This window comes from Felis catus, chromosome D3 (genome assembly GCF_018350175.1).
Source record: "Felis catus isolate Fca126 chromosome D3, F.catus_Fca126_mat1.0, whole genome shotgun sequence".
Lineage (NCBI taxonomy): Eukaryota > Metazoa > Chordata > Mammalia > Carnivora > Felidae > Felis > Felis catus.
The window spans coordinates 68,795,707-68,814,542 of record NC_058379.1 but is presented as its reverse complement, the minus strand read 5'-3'; the positions used below and the strand labels follow the sequence as shown (position 1 = coordinate 68,814,542).

Here is an 18,836-nt window from a genome sequence, read left to right as displayed (position 1 = left end):
CTGCTCTGCGGCTCTCATTTCCCGAACGGGACTTCTGGGGGGGGACACGGGCTGGGTGCCTGTAGTTCGTTGGGAGAACGTTACACACACGTACACACCACCATCATCACTGCCGCCCCTGCCAGTCATCTTAATGAACTTCACTGTGTCTCTTACCTCCGTCACCAGCCCTCCCCAGTGCCTGAAGAATCCAGGAAAAATAACATACGATTCAGACTCCGACCCTGTCCACCGTTAGCGCCCCGCCCCCCACCACCTATCCCCATGCTTCTTTGCCCCCCCCCCCCAGCCCCTGAACCCACTCTTCATTCGTGCCCTGCTCGTCCCTGCCTCCGGCGGCCTCCTCGCCTCTTCTCCACGTGTTCTCGCAGCCGGGGTCTCACCGCCTCCATGAAGACTGTCCCACACATGACAGGCTTAACTGACCTCTCCCTGCTGGAGACTCCTCAGTAGCTCACTTTCCGTATCATTCTTCTTGGTATTTAGCAACGAAGTGCTGTTTCGGTGCTCGGTTTGTGCGTTTATGCTTCGTCCCCTTACTAGGTTTCCGGGCCCTCCAGAACAGGAACTCTGCTTTATACTCGCCGTGCCTCACAGGGTTTCCCGCGGAAGAGGCTGCTTAGTTGATGAGGATGCAGGGAGGACGAGGGAAGGAAGAAGTGTGGTGGCTCCCGAAGCCACGGCGTCCTTCGTACAACGCAGCACGTGACGGAAATACGGGCTTTGGTTCTTTCACGTGCTGGTGTATCGTTTGAAACCTTTACACCTGAAATTTTCAAAATTCAAACTCTTGAAAGCTTGACCCTTAACCACGTTTTTGAACTATAAAATAAGATGTATCCTATATTCCCTGGATATTTTGTACAGGCCTTTGGGTTAGTTCTCGTGTGATGATAACATAGCAGGTATAAATTCTAAATTATATGCATCTGTGATGGTCCAGATTGGAAGGAAGAGCTGTTACACCATTCAGTTCTCTCAGCTGTACAGTTGAGTGTAGGGTAGGGTAGGTTCCGCCTGTATTTTTCTCTTCTTTGTCCCAGTTCTCAATCACAGCTCTAACTAGGGTTCTTCTTACTCCCCCTTCCTCCCTGACCTGCCCGACTTCCCACTTTGCTGTCTTCGCTTCTTCCCGTTCAGGTTTCCCTAGAGAAAAGTTAATGAACGGCTTTGATTAGTTCTTTTTTTTTTTAGTAAGATTTTTTTTTTTAATGTTTGTTGATTTTTGAGAGAGAGACAGAGAGCATGAGCGGGGGAGGGGCAGAGAGAGAGGGAGACAGAATCCGAAGCAGGCTCCAGGCTCCGAGCTGTCGGCACAGAGCCCGATGCGGGGCTCGAACCCACGGACCTTGAAACCATGACCTGAGCCAAAGTCAGACGCTTAACAGACGGAGCCACCCAGGCGCCCCTTGATTAGTTCTTTCTGAAGCATTCATTGTTTATCTCCTGTCTTGAGGTGTTCAACCAATTGAACATTCACAACTGATAGCCATTTTACAAATGGGAAGGACACACTAAGATGATATCTTACAGTGTGATACATAACACCAAATCAGGTTTTTGGCTCACTTAATAGTATGTTTACTGACTTCAAGGGGATAAAAACACAACTAATTTATCAGTAGCTTTTTTTTTTTTTAATTTTGGGGAAGTATCCGCTGCTTTCCCAAAGAGAAGCCTGAGTTTGAAGGCATTTGGGGCTGAAGTGATGTTATTAGTATATTAGGTTGATTAGATCAATCCAGTAGCCACTTAATGTGAATTCCAGTTGACTTGGTGTACCTTACGACTATTAAGGATTTCTGTTGTTTTGTTTGTACTTTCTTTTTAAAAGGGTAGGAGAAGGGTGCCTGGGTGGCTCCTTGGTTAAGCATCCGACTTCGGCTCCAGTCATGATCTCATGGTTCGTGAGTTCGAGCCCTCATCGGGCTCTGTGCTGACAGCGTGGAGCCTGGAGCCTACTTGAGTTCTGTGTCTCTCCCTCTCTCTCTGCCCCTCCCCTGCTCCTGCTCACACTCTGTCTCTCTCTCTCTCAAAAGTAAATAAACATTTAAAAATTTTATGAAAGGGTAAGAGTATGTGGGAGGGGGGTGTTCAGTCCCTTCTGGTGGTGACATTCCACGATTCCATGAGTTCTTAGCATTAAGGCTCAGGAATGTAATATGGATTTTTCTAACTGACCTAGACCTGTTTTTGTTTTAAGCTAGGGGATCCCCCCCCCCATCTTCTAGATAGCTTTACCTCACATTTACCTGATTTTGGAACTTCACAGACATAATGGTCCTTGAATGGAATCTAAGACTCAACTTCATACCAAATTCTGCTTTTTGGCACATAGTAGTATTAGGAATCATTTACAGCGCTCTGCTTCTGTTTCCTTTCCTCTAGATTTCCTGATACCCTTTGTTAGTCCTAATGACTGTGCAGAAGTAAACAAATCTCATTTTGTGTTTTTCATTCACTCCCAGCACATGTTGGAATAACCGTGGGGCCAAGACCGTTGACAGGAAGTCACAGGTGTGGCTCACCCACCCAAGGATCACGCTTGGGTCACTGGGCAGTACGGCCATAAGAAGGACTGAAACTGAACTTTAGGTTCTAAAATGCTTGCCATTAGAACCATGGCTTTTAAGTAGGGTTTTCTCCGACCAGATTGAGGAAGACATCATTGGTTTAGCAACCACAGGCTTCTCACATAACACTTGGAATAGATTGTTCTTTCCATAAGCAGAGGGGGAAAATCCTCCTACCTAAAATGGGTGCATGGGAATGTAGATTATCAGAGGCTAGTTTTAACTTCTTGCTAAAGAATAATGAAGGCGTGACTTTTTTAAATGTTTTATTTATTTTTGAGAGAGAGAGAGAGAGAGCGTGAGGGAGAATGTGAGCAGGGGAGGGGCAGTGAGAGAGTGGAACAAAGGATCCAAAACGGGCTCTGTGCTAAGAGCAGACAGCCCAATGCGGGACTCAAACTCACGAACCAGGAGATCATGACTTGAGCCAAAGTCGGACGCTTAACCGACTGAGCCACCCAAGCACCCCAAAGGCATGACTTTTCTAAGAATGGGTGATGTCCCTTACAGTCTTGGAAAACTAGCACATTTGCTTATAACTTCAATCCTAAGAATGTTCGAAGAAATTAACTCTTAAGAAATTAGAGATAACTCTTCCAAGGTGTCTCAGGTGGAATTGTCTTTCCAGATAGTTCTTTGACATATCGTAGCAAAGTCTGTGTTCTCACCTGACGTGATCGCCCGCACTCCCCCTCACCAGTGGCACACCAATCTGGGCTGAAGTGTGCCAGGGAAGCCTCCTGCCTGCCTTTGTCCCGTGTATTCCACGTGTCATCCACACGTAACTCCCTTTCAGACTCTACGAGGACCTTTCAGACTCTACGAGGACCTTTCAGACTCTACGAGGATTCTTGTTTTACCAGAATTTGTCTAAACATGATTCAGAATCTTTCTCCAGATCTGTATCTCTCACTCCCCTAGTTCACATATTAATCTCAAAAAAAGAAAACAGTGTAAAGAAAGGTTATCACTGATATAGCACTTAGGGCTTAAGTGTTAATTTGAGGGCATCTGGCCATACCATAATCTGGGCAAGAGTAAACAGTAAAGGACTGATTAAAAGTAGAATTTGTCTCCATTTACATATTATGCACCAGTCTAGTCCATGACTATAACTGATATACAAAGAGTTCCCCATTTTCCATAATTAGATAGATTCTGAAATATAAAATAGGGCATTAATCGTGTATGTCAACAGTATCCATTATCCACGAGCTGGATTTTTCTACCGGCAAGAATCGGACGCGGCAGAATGGTGGCAGGCAAGGAGTGTGGCGATCTGAGAAGTAAATGAATCTGTTAGCTTTGAAGTATTGCCGCCCAGACCCCAGTGAGTCAGCTCATTGGCTTCTCAAAGTGACACGGGCTTAATCTGGCTCACTTTGCTCCCAATAAATTGAGACACTTAATCCACTAACTCACCTAGTGTGCCATACTCAATCTTCCAAACTCTCCCCCGCCCCCGCTCCCCAACTAAGAACTCTGGGTTTTTCTGCAAACAGCAGTTTGTACACATTTGTTCATTTATTCCTTCCTTCATTTATTCAGCAAGCAGCTCTTAAAGCCCTGGCAGTATTCTCAGCACTGGGGGACGCATCAGTGGAAAAATAAGAATCTCTGCCCTCCTGGAGCTCGTATTCTACTTAAAATTGCATCTAATGGTAGCGTATTTATTTTCTGGGATCTCACTCTCCTGGCCGGCTAGCCGGGCCCTATCCAAACTGAGGAGCCCCTGCAGGGGGATAATTCCTGCCACCACCCACTCGCCCAAAAGCCTGCTTCCAACAAAAAGAGTTCTGCCAGTAAGTGCTCCACTTTGGCCCTCTGTCGCCCACCCTGGAATCAAAACGTCCTCCTCCTCCCAGCCTCCTGAATTGGAATTGATTTGCCTTAGAAACAGGTGCACTGACTCAATAATGCAGGTCAGTCTTCTTGACTAGTTTATACATTTAGCAATCCAGACTGCTGCCTCAAAGCTAATAGCCGTTAAATTACAAATATCAGTCCCCAACCTGTTCTCTCACCAAATGAATGGACTCGTCATCCCGGCCCTCAAGGCCAGCCTCCCTGTCTCCACCCCCCCATCTTCCCAACACCATGGCGGCTGGCCTCAGGGCCCGTGCGCTGGCCCCACGCTGCTTGCCAGGCCCAGGGGTGTGCTTTTGGCTCATGAGGGTCTCTCCACGTGCAGTGCCGGTTCCCTGTCCCCAGCCCTGTCCCTGCAGGTCAGAACCCATGTGTCGGGGCCTTTCTCCAACGTTTGCAACAACAGGAGAGCCTGTCCATCCATCCTTCTCCTTTGTGCCACTGCACTAGCCCTCAGAGAGGGAGAAATTCAAAACTAAAGATACCTTTCTTTCTGTGATCCCCTTAACCTGGGTCTGTAAGAGAAGAGTCTAACTAGGGATATTTGCTCAGGCTTCGCACTCAAGCGAGTTTCAGATTCTGGCCGATGACGTGATGGTAAATTTATGGGGAGCTCATCACCAGGTTTCAACTTTCTACTCTCTCCATCTATGTTTCCTAAAGTGTTTTGACCACTCATTGGTCACAGAAGCTGTGTCACTTGCACAGGTAACAAGACAAGACATTGTCCTGAGCGAGGGGTGGCTGGCCACCCCGCCCAAGCTGCCAGGACAGGTGCCTACTCACCCATAACCCTCTTCCTGGGTCGTGACTTAACTTCCCAGAGAGTCCCCCCTCCTGGCCAGCCAGACTGCTCCCACCTATGCAATGTATTGTGATTGTCTTCTGAGCCACCCTCATCATGGACTCCTTAATTTCAGCTTTGTATTTCATAATTTCTAACTTTTAAGAAGTAGCCCTTTATAATTTTCTATATTTTGAATTCAGTTTTTCATCGATTTTGCAATTCACACAAGCTAGAACTCCACGTTCAGTGTTGCTGTCATTCATAGACCAGGGCCCGTCTTCTTTTTGTCAGTTAAGTAACAATACTGGTTGATAGCGTTTGTAACTCATTCTACTACACATAGAAGAGACTGCAGTCCAGGCTTGTGCAGATGGTAATTTAGCTGAATACAGATGCTTCAAGTGTCTGTTCCTTATTTCTCCTGGAGTTTGCTTTCTGAGCCCATCTAACATCTTCCGACCCCAGTGTTAGCCAGATGGACCAAGAAGGGAACCCTCCTGGGGCACTGTCCTTCCATATTCCGTGCTGCCCTCTGTTCTTATCCCTCTCAAATTATACCCCCTGTTAGTGGAACATCCATTATTTCTCTCTCCTTCCTCGACAGCCTCAAGCACAGCACATTGTATGCAGCTGGTGCCTAACCAGCATTTAACTTAAGGCCCCATCGCTGAAGGTGGCAATGTTGCACAGCCGTGGCATATGAGGGTAAGAAGGGGAGGGAAGCTAGATAACCCTTCCCAAATGCACCCCCAGACAGAAACGTTGTCTGTGAATGCTTTTACCTTGCTGTCTTGCAGCAGGATCTTGAAACCAGTTTGCTTTTCATGTGCACAGAACCTGCCCACCGCAGACGCTTACGTGTGGCGCTAACAGGAACCCACCTCCTCCCTCCTAACCCCCACCCCCCCGCCAGCAGTGATGGGTGCCTTGCGATTGACCATCACCTTTCACTCGTCTCTTCAGAGGCTAAATGTGGGCTTTTAAAGAACTCTCTTTAACGTGCTGTGTAGCTATTTGAGTTTAAGCTGTACTAAATTTCTGGAGCCGTGCCAGGTGCTTGCTAGAGTTTCTGGTGCTATCTATATAATCTGTAGGGGGAAGGGGGAAAACTCCATTGAACTTTCGTGGTAATAAAAATTATTGTAGTTGAGCCCTGTGTCTGCTCACTGAACTTCCTGTGGGTTTTCACCAAATCACATGACTGACAGCAGAAAGGCTTTTGGTCTTTAAAGCTTTTGGTCTGCTTGTTATACGCAAGTCTCAATCACCAAATCAGACCTTTGCTTTGTCTCTGGGCTGGGCGTCCGGATGTCCCACTGTGGTGGGTTGATTCACTGGAGCTGATAAAAACATTCCAGCCAAACTTGAGAGTCTAGCATTACCTCTGGCTCCAAAAATCAAAACAACCGGATTGTTGTAAGTAGCTTTGGATTGAGACCAAGCTCCAAGCTTTTTGAGAGACGGGTTTTCTCTCCTTATTGAGCTGAATCGCAGGACAACTGTCTCAGAAAGAACGGGGCAAGAGCCTAGGCCCAAGGTGAACAGCACTCTGCCCTCTGCTAGCCTGGTCCAGAAGATTCTTGCCATAACTATCAAGTCAAAGCCCCCGTGTCCCCAGAATGCCTCCTGTGCTCTCCCAGAGTTTTAGCAGTCCTCAGGCACAGCCACCCGGCAGCCTCTGGCTAGAGCCCGGCGGGGGGGGGGGGGCCTGAGAAGTCCAAGAGGAGATGCGGTTAGAGAGCGTGCGGACAGACGTCAGAGCTGGGAAGGCCTGGCGGGGCCCGAGAAGCCCAGTCAGAATGAAGACACTCGAGTGAGGAAGTTGGACTTCCCTCAGCCATCACAGGATGGCATTATTGTTCTCCACAGGCTTGAAAAGGAACATAAAGAATGATTTTTTTCTAGGTTGTTGATCTGACATTCAGACTATGACATTTCTTGGACTGAATCCTGACAAAATGTGTCCCCAGTGTCATTAGTGCTAAATAAAACCTTTTGTCTTTCTTTTCCTTAGCTCTCAAGACTTCTAAGACACACTAGAGGAGCACATATTTTTGAGAATGTCTATTTAAATCTCCAACCATGTTGGCTCTCTGTAGCGAGACAGGTAAATTTGAGAGGGGATCAAATTAAAGGCAGCTTGTGCACGGCTTGTCATACAGAGGCTGCGTTCACATTCAATCAGGTTGACTGAATAGTGTTTCCAAAACTCTGTTATAATTTCTGTCTATTATTTCACCCCTTTAAAATGTTCCCAGTACACGGCCTTAAAAACAACTCGTTGCAAAAAAAAAAAAAAAAAAAAAAAAAAAGGTAGCTCTTTACCTCCTGCTTTCAAATGTGTCTAGCCAGTTTTAGGGAACATGCTCTTTTTTTTTTTTTTTTTTTTTTTTCCTGCTATTATGACTTATCCTCCGTTCTGAACCTTTTAAAAAAAAGTGCCGGGGAAAAGTTCTGAGCAAAGAACCCCCAAAATAGCACCTCACGGCCCACGTGTCCCTTTGAGGAGAGAGGAGCCCGTAGTGTCCGTTCGGGGGCGAGCGTGGGTGCTGTCCACGGTGTTCAGGGTCTGCCGGTAATAGAAGTGCGTTCATGCTGTTCCGTCCGCGCTTGCTCTTCACCTCTCCTGTGTCCAGTGGCACACCCTCGGGCGACGATGACTTAGGCGTCCGGCCCGTGGCCTTCACGAGCCAGCACAGGCAGGGGCTGTGCCCGAACCTCCACCCGCTGAGCCACAAGCTCGGAAGCCACAAGAGCAGCTCGGCCACAGCCTCGTGCTTGTCTTTGTGTTAAGCATTTGGGAGGCTTAGCCTTTAAAGCCCTCTATTGTCAACCCACAGAACAGCCCGGGACCGTTAGATATTTAGCCCGTCCCCAAGACTGCCACCAGCTCATCAGATTTGTCCCAGCCCTGTGAAGGAGACGAGATGGTCGAAATCAAAATCTCACGGTAAACTTTTATGTTGTAAGAGTCTGGGTGAGGATGTGAGATTTGTCCCAGGTCACCCAGCTACCGCGGCTGGACTTTGAGCTCTGAGTTGCCAGGATTATGCACGTCTTGCTCAGCTAGACTTTTAGTACTGTGCTCATGACGCAGTAGGCTCTCAGTACACATTTGCCGAATGAAGGAATCAGCGCCTTTCAGGTGCTTTTTCTGGGTACTTCCAAGATTTAATGAGTGGCTCAATGTGAAGCGTTAGAATGGGCCCGCCCTACAATAGGTGATCAGTTATGTTCGCCATAGCCTCAGAGTTGATGATGCTTTTACGGAGAACTTCTATAGAAATAACCATTGGTCAGCTTGAAGAAAAACTTCGTAATAAAATACATGCCTGGTATTGACAGATAAACTTGACGCCATTTTATATACTGTCTTCCGTATGTTATTAGGTACTATATTTCAGATGTTCTTGCCACTCTGGGTATCCTCCCTTGTTGAGACTCTGTGTACTCCATCTACTCCAGAATGAGATGGGTTGTTGTTTTGACATAAACTCATTGAGCCACAGTGAAAACCAGGCATTTTCAGCTCTGCTTGATCAGGTGGTGGGAAGGATAGTCGCGGGGCCGCCGCATGATCGAAGGACAGGCTTGGACTCATCACTGTTTCTAACTGAAGAGTCATCAGAATCCCCCAAAATCATGAGGGCAGGTGAACCTAGTGCCAGCCACTCAGCGACTCTTGCCTAAGTGTCTTTAATTAAGCTGGAAGGAGTTCTTACAAAAGCATTTGGTTTTCTGGTTTTCTTTGCCATTTTACCCTCAGAGATGCAGAGAACAGCCTCCCGCAAATGGCCTCACCTCCTTTCCTGCCTCCTTCATAGGAAAAACCCCAGTATGTCCCTGGATGGAGAAAAGGTTTCACATCTTTTAGTCACTTCTGTTTCTAACAACAAGTGCATCGTATTGGTGACCTTACTACTTAGAAATGTAGGATGTTGTTATTTCCAGCAGAAAGAGGGAATGTAGGGGCTCTGAGCTTTCCAGACCACCACCCTGTACCCGCCTCTCCCCAGCCCCTCGCTTCTCTCCGGGTCAGTGGGAGAGGTTTTCTCAAGTTTGAGACCATTCTGAGAACTAGGATTTTCATCCTTATTATTAGGGGGTAAATTTCCTCTTCAAACACAACCCCTCATTCTTTCTTGATTAGGACATCACTGTGGTTTGGTAATTGTCGAAGGACCAGTGGTGTGCCGGGTTCTGTTCCATGCAGTGAAAGAACACGGAACTACCCCTGAGGGGTTCTGCGGAGCCTCGGAGAGTTGAATTCCGGGACAAAGCACTAGGGTGGCCTCAACCCTGTGTCCGTTTTCACACAGACTTTCCCACCCAGTCAGACCTACACTGCCCCACGGGCCGGGTGACTCAGAACCGGCTTAGCCTCCAGGCCCCACTTGGGCTTCCATTAGTGGGGTTGTCTGGATCAGCTCCGTCAAGACCTCGTGGTGACCACAGCATGCGCTCAGTCACACAAATACAGGTTTTTCACAAGAGAGAACGGCACTGTGTTGCAGCCTATAAGACACCTGCTTCCGTGACAGAGACTTATTGCCACCTCCGAGAACTCTGTTCCCTCCTACCTGAGAACCCCGGGCCAGGCCGGAAGCAGCACAGAGCGTGTGAGGAGCTTCAGCAAGGGTGCCAAGGGCCCAGGCCCCCCCCCCCAGCTGCTGAGCGGTTTCGGTGCACCCAGAGAATGCGGGCCCAGAGTGGGAGAGGCTCAGGGGGACTTCGGGAGCAGACAGCAAGGGGATGGCACACCAGGGGGCCCCGCTGAATGCCAGTCACCTCAAGAAGTGCCGGCATTCATCCACATCCCTTAGCTGACCAGACTTGGTCAGCCAGACTGCCCGGGGGAGCCAGGGTGGGGGGAGGAACTGTGGCCTACGGCGTCACAGTCACCAGCATTGCCGTCGGCACACTCCGAGACTTCCAGCCTCCACTGATGGTAACGAAGAACTGATTCGCCACGCTCCCGGTCTGAAAAGGCTGGGGTTCTCATTAAACCACAGTAGTTCTGCAAAGGCCTCTAAAGTATGGGGTACGTCGAGCGTGAGGGAGGCTGTAGGGGTAGGTATGCTGGTGCTGGAGTTCGGGCCACTGATAAATCCCATTTGTGTATATTCTGTATTTACATAACGCCTTTGGAGCCGTGGAGTAGAGTTGGTTTTCATTAAAGCTGTAACAGATGGGACCGGGCTCTGTGTGGTATGTTGAAGTAACATCCGTGACCAGGGTGACCCCCTTTCAGGAATTCCTATACACGTTTTCAAGATTTAACTCAGAACTCACCTTGCCAGAAGCATTTCCTGCTTACTCTGCCCTTCTCTCATCTTGCTGGAACGCCGAGGATCCGGCACTTAGGTGTTGAGTCTCAATTATTGCAAATGCTGCTTTCAAATCCCTACAACTCGGTAGGTGGATGGGTGGGTGCCTGGGTGGTTTTCCTGCCCGCCCCCCCTCCTCCATCTTAGTTTAGGCCTGTTTGTCTATCCCCTCCCCCCCCCCCCACCCCGGCCCCGGGCCAGGCCTATCTCTGCCTCTGCCAGGTGCCCTCCATTTCTCCACACGGTGATCGGAGGCGTCCCTGCACAGAGGCGTTCTCACCAAGCCCCCTTCTCAGACCCATCAGAGGCTTCCAGGACGCCCCGGGGGCCTCGAGACCAGCAGCCCCTCAGGCTGCTGGAATGAGAACCACTTCCTCTGCCCTGGCACGGGTAGAATTAGAGAACCTAAAGGCCAAATCCTGGTGAGGCGCTACAGGCCCAGTGCTTGCTTACCAGCCGGGTCCCCCTGGCTATGTGCACAGAGTCAGACCTGGGCGATTCCGGAGCCTCAGTGAGGAATCCCCCAGCCTCCCTCCATGAGGCCGCATACCTCACCATGGCCCCCAGGAGAAGGCCAAGGCCAAGCTGTTCGGAGCAGCTGCCGCCCCGGAACCGGCCCGGCCTTCCGCTGTGGACACGTGCCTGCCCCTGCGGGTCAGGGCTCAGGAGGGAGAGCGCTCATCTCCAAGGCGACTCAGCCCTGAAAGCAAAGTCCCTCAAGAAGAGCCAGCCCTCAGCCTGTGCGGCAGCTGGTCTCTCCTTGAGCCCTCTGTCAGCCCAGTCTGACTCTTGTCCTCCCGCCTCTCCCCCTGTTCGGGTCCCTGCTCCGCTCGGCAGACCGACATTAGCGGACAGGTACTGACAGGGTGACGTGTCTTTCCTGTGGGTAATTCGCATCTTCTCAGGAGTCATCCGGAAACTGGCCCGTAAAGCCCCTAGAGCTCTCAGGGCCCGTGACCAGTTAGGGAGGCGGGCTCCCTGCATAGCACAGTACCACTGAGACACTGCCGCTGCTTTTGCACGGAACTGGAACATTATAAAATCGTCTCGTTTTTGTTGCAGAAATTTCCAGAACTGAAATTCAAGTATGTGGAAGAGGAGCAGCCCGAGGAGTTTTTTATCCCCTATGTCTGGTCTCTGGTCTACAACTCAGCGGTAGGCCTCTATTGGAACCCACAGGACATCCAGCTCTTCACAATGGACTCCGACTGAGGGCAGGACGCCACGTCCCACCCTCGCCTCCCTCCAGCCAAGCAGCCCTTCTAACTATTTTCTTTCTGGGGAACGGAAGTAGACAGATTGCCCGGTGTATCTTCCGTCAGAGAGGATCACCCGAGCATGTTTCCCTTTCACACTTGGATTTGGAGAATTGGTGCCCAGTTGGCAATAGATCGCTCAGCTTAGATTGTAGTGCAAAAAAATGGGGAGGGGGGTGCCCGACAATAATAAATGCAAAAACCTGCTATTCCACACGCAATTTTATTTCTAAACCAAAAATCTAGAGCTTTTCCGGGAACCTGATGCCTCAGGCATATAACACTTCACCAGTATATACGGTGGGTTTTCTGTTTCGGGTTGTTTTGTTTTTTTTTTCGCATGTTCAAGATTTTTGTTTTGGAGTATGTGTGTTTGCGTGTGTGGGTGCGCGCGCGTGCGTGCTTCTTTCAACATTAAGAAATACCTGAAAAGATGACAAGACGGGAATTGGTGAGGACGTGAAGTCACATGTGTGAGGGGTTGCCTTTCAGAGGGCCCATGATTTAATAAACACTATGGCCGGGCAGTTGGATAGAAGCCTTTAGGTCAGATCCCCTGCATCTTTCTCAAAAAAAGAAATGGCTCCTTCTCATGAAGTTCAGATTAGCTTTTCTGTGGATTTGGCCTCTGAGCTGTAGCTGAATTAAATTGGAGTCTAGCACAAATTAAGTTAATCTACTCTGTATTAATCATTGGGAAAAGAAAAGTTTCATTTTGAAAGCAATCTTTTTTCTTCAACCAGACTAATAGGAGAAAAGGAGACCAATTTGATTAATACAGTACTCTACATGAGATGAAAAACATGTTTTTCTCTTCATTTCTGACTTTGCTTAAACCCTTTTAGACCCTGAGTTGGAGGAAGAAGCTTCTAGGCGCAGGCACTGAGGGCAGAGTGGGATGGTCCTTGTGAGGCCCGGTCTGAGCCCACGACCACCCTCTCACAGAGCGTGGCAGTTCCGTGAGGCGGAAATTTCAGTTCCGGAATGAGGAGCCTCATTTCCATTCTCAGAGACACGAAAGAATTTGCTTTTCCCCATAGAAAGCACACGGTCCCAGATGAGACCAAGCACCCAGTTTCAATCTGCTGTTGCCCAGTCTGTACGAGGAACGAGATTCTCTCCTGTCCCTCTGTTCCCCGGGCTGGAGACCAGAGTCATTTTGGGCCGTCACGATGTGAGAGGGTCTGAGAGGAGCCATCTCCAGTCACACGAAGCTCTGGAAAGGTCAGAAACACACCAGCACCTCAGTGCACACCTGTGTGGCTTCCACCCGTGAGAAGCTTGGGCTGCTCCCTCCCTTCAGGGGCTTTGCGGCCCACCAGGCCGTTTCCTTGTCGTCAGGACGATGCTGGAGCCCCTGAGGCTCCCTGAGGCTGACTGACTGACGAAGGGCCGTCACTGGTGGCTAGACCCAGGAGGCAGGTGCAGTTTGCCTGTTGTCTCCTCAGGCCTTGCTCCGTTCAGGCCTCTTAACTATCTCCACAAATGGCAGGAGACCCTCTTAATTGTCTCCACAAATGGCAGGAGACCCTCGTGGATCTCACTTACCATCCCGCGGACAGGGCCTCAGCCCAGCAGATGAGGCACGTTAACAGCTCCTGCTCAGTCCAGCCCAGTGGGAGAGGTGGTTTGAAGGTGGAAGGATCAACCCTCACATTCTGAACGATTTTCGTTTTAGGTAGCAACATTTTTCCCCCCCACAGGGAAGTGAGACCCAGCTGGAATTTGTTTCCAAAGCATGTTGATTTGCCTCCTTTTCCTTTAAACCAAAACACAGAATTTTAAAAGGGTCCCGGGGAGCAAGTGAACCTCTGGTGGGACCGTGGACCTGTCCTTGGAGGGCGAGGGCTGGGCAGTGCCGTGGGGTTGTCACCAGGCTGCAGGACCGTGCGTTCTTGTGGCAGGAGGAAATAGGGCCCCCCAAAAGTCAGTCAGGGAGCCCTTGATTGAGGGGATCCTGCAGTGCCCCCTCCTGAGGGCCACCTGGCTCACCGAGGTGCCTCCAAAGCCCCATTCTCAGCAGGTTCCTCTCCCCCACCCCCCCCCTTAATTAACCAAACAATGGGAGTGCTCACTGGCCTCAAAACCCGGCCGTGGCTACGGCCTCATGCCGTACGTGAGCACATGCTCCCAGACACCAGTGCAGCCCTGCCTCAGCTCTGGAAACCCACCAGGAGTCTCTTCGATTTTTGTGAAAGATTTACTACGACAATAAATTTAACTGATAACCTTGAGTTAACGCTTGCATTAATTTGCTTAGAAATCTGTTTTCCACAAAGTAAAACTGTGTAGAATGAGGCAGCAGAGGCCGTCGCGTGTTTGGATGAGAGTTAGCCCCTGATTTTACCCAAGATACGGAACTGTTACTACACTGTGTCATAAACCAAGAGTTCCGCCATGATGCTTCTTCTGGAAAGCACGGGACCCTCTCAATATCACCTTCCCTCTCAAGAGCTGAAGGCCATGTGCAAAAAAGCTTCAAAATGGTGCCTCTGATTCCCATAGTCACCCATCCAGCCTGGTGCTGGCAGATCTGTGAACAACAGCCTTGTAGTGTTGGCCCCACAGGGCGGCCATCATTCAACTTCAGACAGCAGCAGGGGTGTGAAAGATCTCAAGGACAAAGACCAAGAAAGGAAAGACTGAGACGGTCCCCGAGGTGAAGCACAGAAAGGACACTGCTCTGGAAGGAAATCACAGGAGCTGGGGAGGAGGAAGGTGGAGAGAGGAAAGAACATAGGACCAGCATCAGTCAGAACACTCGGCAACTTCCTGAAGCTTGCGGAGGTAAAGAGAGAGAAGTTCAGTGGAGTGGGGGATACTTCCACTGAATTTCTGAATCTCTTTAGGCAACATACTGGCCCTTAGGTTCTGGCGAGCTGGGGTTTTGCCTTAGGCATTAAATCTCTCTGTGTAACTGAGTCACTCTGTGCTCCTTTCCAGAGTCATAAAGTAGAATTGTGCTACTTGCTCATACTTTATAGGCTTGGGTTTGTAAGGTCAACCCTTTGGGTCTCTTAATTCCCTCCCAGGCACTCTGCCTGCAATTTCAGTAGTTGCCACCTGATATTAGGGACTGATCCTTGGGCTTTCTGATGCCAAATTCAGGGCTATTCCAGTGTCCTACATTGCCTTCAGGAGTTAAGGAGATCAGGGTTTCTATTCTCTGATGAAGCTCCAAGCCTCATATGAATATGAAAAGCTGAGGAATGGATTATAGCACCCAATTCATAGCAAATAATACATGTTTTATCTTTTAAGAACTTTAATACAGCATACAATTTAATTGCATTAGGGTGTGTCCATTGGGGGATATCCCCTATATGGGGACAAAGCAAGGGAGATTCACCAGGACCTGCCCCACCCCCTCCCTTTGGTCAGGTCATATATGGCAACCATGACTCTCCTGACTTTACAAGGCTATTTTTTTTTCGTATTTTTAAATTTTTTTAAATGTTTGTTTATATTTGAGAGACAGCTCAAGCGGGAGAGGGTTAGAGAGAGAGGGAGAGAGAATCCAGAACAGGCTCCAGGCTCCGAGCTGTCAGCACAGAGCCCAACATAAGCAGAGAGAGAGGGAGAAAGAAAGAATCCCAAGCAGGCTCCACGCCATCAGTGCAGAGCCCGACGTGGGACTGAACCCATGTACCGTGAGATTATGACCTGAGCCAAGATCAGGAGTCGAATGCTTAACTGACTGAGCCATCCAGGTGCCCCTACAAGGGTATTGAAAGTGCCAGCTACTCAGACAACAGCCTCTGGAATTAGCAAAGACACCCCACCCCCACCCCAGAGGAAAAACAGTCCCATGTGACTGACCAGGTAATACCTCACCATCCTGTTGGCTCTCACATACCTTCAAGCAAAATTTTAAATTTGTGGCCAGATTTCCAAGTTCTTAGCTGGAGGGTTGGTTTAGATTACCTAGTCCTCCATTCCTATCAGCAGACTGTCCTTCAAGGATACTGTGACCCAGCTTCTAAATCACCTCAGTCCTGGGGCATAAATAACTAAAACAGACAATCCACACCTGGACGCATCATAGTAAAACTGCCGAAAACCAGAGAAAAAGAAATGTTAAAGCCACCAGTAGTGGTAGTGGTGGGATTACCTCTCAGCAGAAACAGCAGAAGACAGTGAAATCATGCCTTTAAGGTGCCAAGAGAGAATGACTGCCAACCTAGACGCTTCTAGTTGGCAAAATATCCTACAAGAATGAAGAAGAAGAAACGACACTTTTAGACAAACAACTGGAAGAATTCATCAGCACACATATCCTAAAGGAAAATTAAGAGTGTTTTAAGGGCAGACAAGAAAATGATACCAATTATAGGGACAGTTTCAGGAAGGATTGAAGAGCACTGAAAATGAGAAAAGTACAGGTCAACGTAAGTACCGATGATGTAAAACAGTAATGGTGTTGTGGAGTTCCAAATATATATCAAATTAAAACGCATGAAAGCAAAGGTATATAAATGGAGAGGGCTTACATACAGTTTAAATGTTTTAAGCCCCCTGCATCATCCAAGAAGAGGGGTAAGAAAAATCCCATTTAATATTACACTTTGATAAATCAAGAACTCATGTCATAAAAAGTATTAGTAAAAGAGTGTGTGACTTTGAAACTAATTGGAGGAGATGGAATAACCAATTTAGTGACAGGTTGAAGAGATACAAAAGGGGATAAGAAAGAAGAAAAACAGTGGAACAAATAGAAAGCAAGTTGCAAGATATGTGTGATAAATCCATTATTACATTAAATGTAAATGGGCCAATGCTCCATTGTTGACAAAGATTGTCAGGCTAGCTTTAAAAGTAACAATCATAGGGGTGCCTGGCTGGCTCGGTTAGTAAAGCATGCAACTCTTGATCTCAGATCCTTGAATTCAAACCCCATGTATAACATGGAGTTTACTTTAAAAATAAATTTAAACAATAAAAATCATATGCTATTTTACAAGAGACACTTTTTAAAACAAATTCTGAAATTTTGAAAGGAAAGAATGGAGAAACATACATCCAGCAAACAGTAGTCATAGGAAACTGGCGTAGATCTATTAATATTGAAGTAAACTTTAAGGCAAAAAAAAAAAAGCATTATTAGAAATAAAAAGAGTCAATTCAATTAGCAGAAAGAGGTAACAATTCAGCAGAGAGAGAGGGAGAGAGAGAATCCCAAGCAAGCTCCATGCTGTCAGTACAGAGCCCAACTCAGGGCTCAATCTCACAAACTGTGAGATCATGACCTGAGCCAAAATCCAGAATTGGAAGCTTAACTGACTGAGCCACCCAGGTGCGCCTAAAATATTTTGAACTGAGTAATAAAATTACTGTATATCAAAACCTATGGACAGGGACACCCGGATGGTTCAGTCGGTTAAGGGGCCAATTTCGGCACAGTCATGATCTCATGGTTCATGAGTTCAAGCCCCACAATGGGCTCTCTGCTGTCAGCACAGAGCCCACTTTGGATCCTCTGTCCTCTCTCTACCCCTCCCCTGCTCGCTCTCTCTGTCAAATATACATTAAAAATACTTTAAAAAATTGGGGCGCCAGGGTGGCTCACTTGGTTAAGCATCCAACTTTGGCTCAGGTCATGATCTCGCGGCTCGTGCTGACAGCTCAGAGCCTGGAGCCTGCTTCAATTCTGTGTCTCCCTCTCTCTCTGCCCCTACCCTACCTGTGCTCTCTGTCTCTCATAAATAAATAAATGTTTAAAAAAATTTTTTTAAATACTTAAAAAGCCTATTAACAAACTTGAGTTGCAACTAGAACTGTGCTTATAAATTTATATCTTTAAATGCATATGTTAGAAAATAAGGCTGAAAAACAATGACCTCAAAATTTAAAAAAAAAAAGTGAAACCCCAAAACAAAAGCCAAAATATAGAACACAAATATGCAATAAGGGAATAAAGGGAATCAAGAAAATTAAAAATTGGCTTTCTAAAAGGACTAAGAGTTTGGTAACTGTGTAACGAGACTGGTCAAGAAGGAAGGAGAAAGGGTGGGAGGGAGGGAGGGGGGCCAGAGGAATAGTCAGTATCAGAGTGAAGATGGGCAAATTACTTCAAATCATACAGATGTTAAAAATATTTAAGAGGATGTTATGAATACTAATAATTTTTAAATTTAAATTGAACAATCGTTTTTAAAAAGTAATCTCTATACCTAATGTGGGGCTTGAACCCACAACCCCGAGATCAGGAGTCTCATGCTCCCCCAACCGAGCCATCTAGGCACCCCATAGATGGTACAGTCTTGATTGTAGTGATGTTTCAGGAGTATACACATATGTAAAGCTAATCAAACTGTCCACTTTACCCATGTGCTGTTTTCATAATGTCAATTATACATTTTAATTATACAATTAAGACATTTTGAAACTTTGGGTAAAATGAACAGTTTTTTTTTAAAGGTGGTTTTTCAAAACTGACATCAGAAAATCTTGGGGCGCCTGGGTGGCGCAGTCGGTTAAGCGTCCGACTTCAGCCAGGTCACGATCTCGCGGTCCGTGAGTTCGAGCCCCGCGTCAGGCTCTGGGCTGATGGCTCAGAGCCTGGAGCCTGTTTCCGATTCTGTGTCTCCCTCTCTCTCTGCCCCTCCCCCGTTCATGCTCTGTCTCTCTCTCTCCCAAAAAAATAAATAAATGTTGAAAAAAAATTAAAAAAAAAAAGGAAGAAGAAAATCTTGAAAATTGGAATCATCCTACATTTGAATCCATAATTTAAAAATCTCACAAGGCAATCTATAGGCCCAGATAGGATTGCCTGTGAATTTTCTAGAGAAAAATAATGCCAATCTTACTCAGACTCTTCTAGGTGATAGAAAACCTTCCAACTTCATCTTAAGAGACCAGTATATCCTTATATATCAAAAATTTGACAAGAACAGTATAGAAAATGAAAATTTCATGCCAGCTTCTCTCATCATTGTAGATGCAAAAGATCTAAACAAAATGTTAGCAAACAGAAACCAGCAAGGGATAAAAAGCGATGTGTAAAAATACATCATGATTGAATTGGATT

The 18,836-nt window shown here is 47.4% G+C and overlaps 1 protein-coding gene across 9 annotated transcripts in view; it reads left to right on the top strand.

Moving 5' to 3' along the window:
- DYM (dymeclin) overlaps nucleotides 1–12,018 on the top strand; it is a 352,035-nt gene extending 340,017 nt beyond the window's left edge. For 4 of the 9 annotated variants that reach the window (XM_045042248.1, XM_045042249.1, XM_045042250.1 and 1 more), the window contains 2 exons: nucleotides 7,241–7,333; nucleotides 11,616–12,018. In XM_045042248.1, coding sequence (XP_044898183.1) covers nucleotides 7,241–7,333; nucleotides 11,616–11,765 — 243 coding nt within the window. In that variant the 3' untranslated portion in view covers nucleotides 11,766–12,018. Of the gene's footprint in view, nucleotides 1–7,240; nucleotides 7,334–10,477; nucleotides 10,613–11,615 lie in introns of those variants that run through there. The other 5 variants (XM_045042254.1, XM_019815247.2, XM_045042256.1 and 2 more) reach the window with 2 other exon arrangements.
- The last annotated feature ends 6,818 nt before the right edge of the window (nucleotides 12,019–18,836 follow it).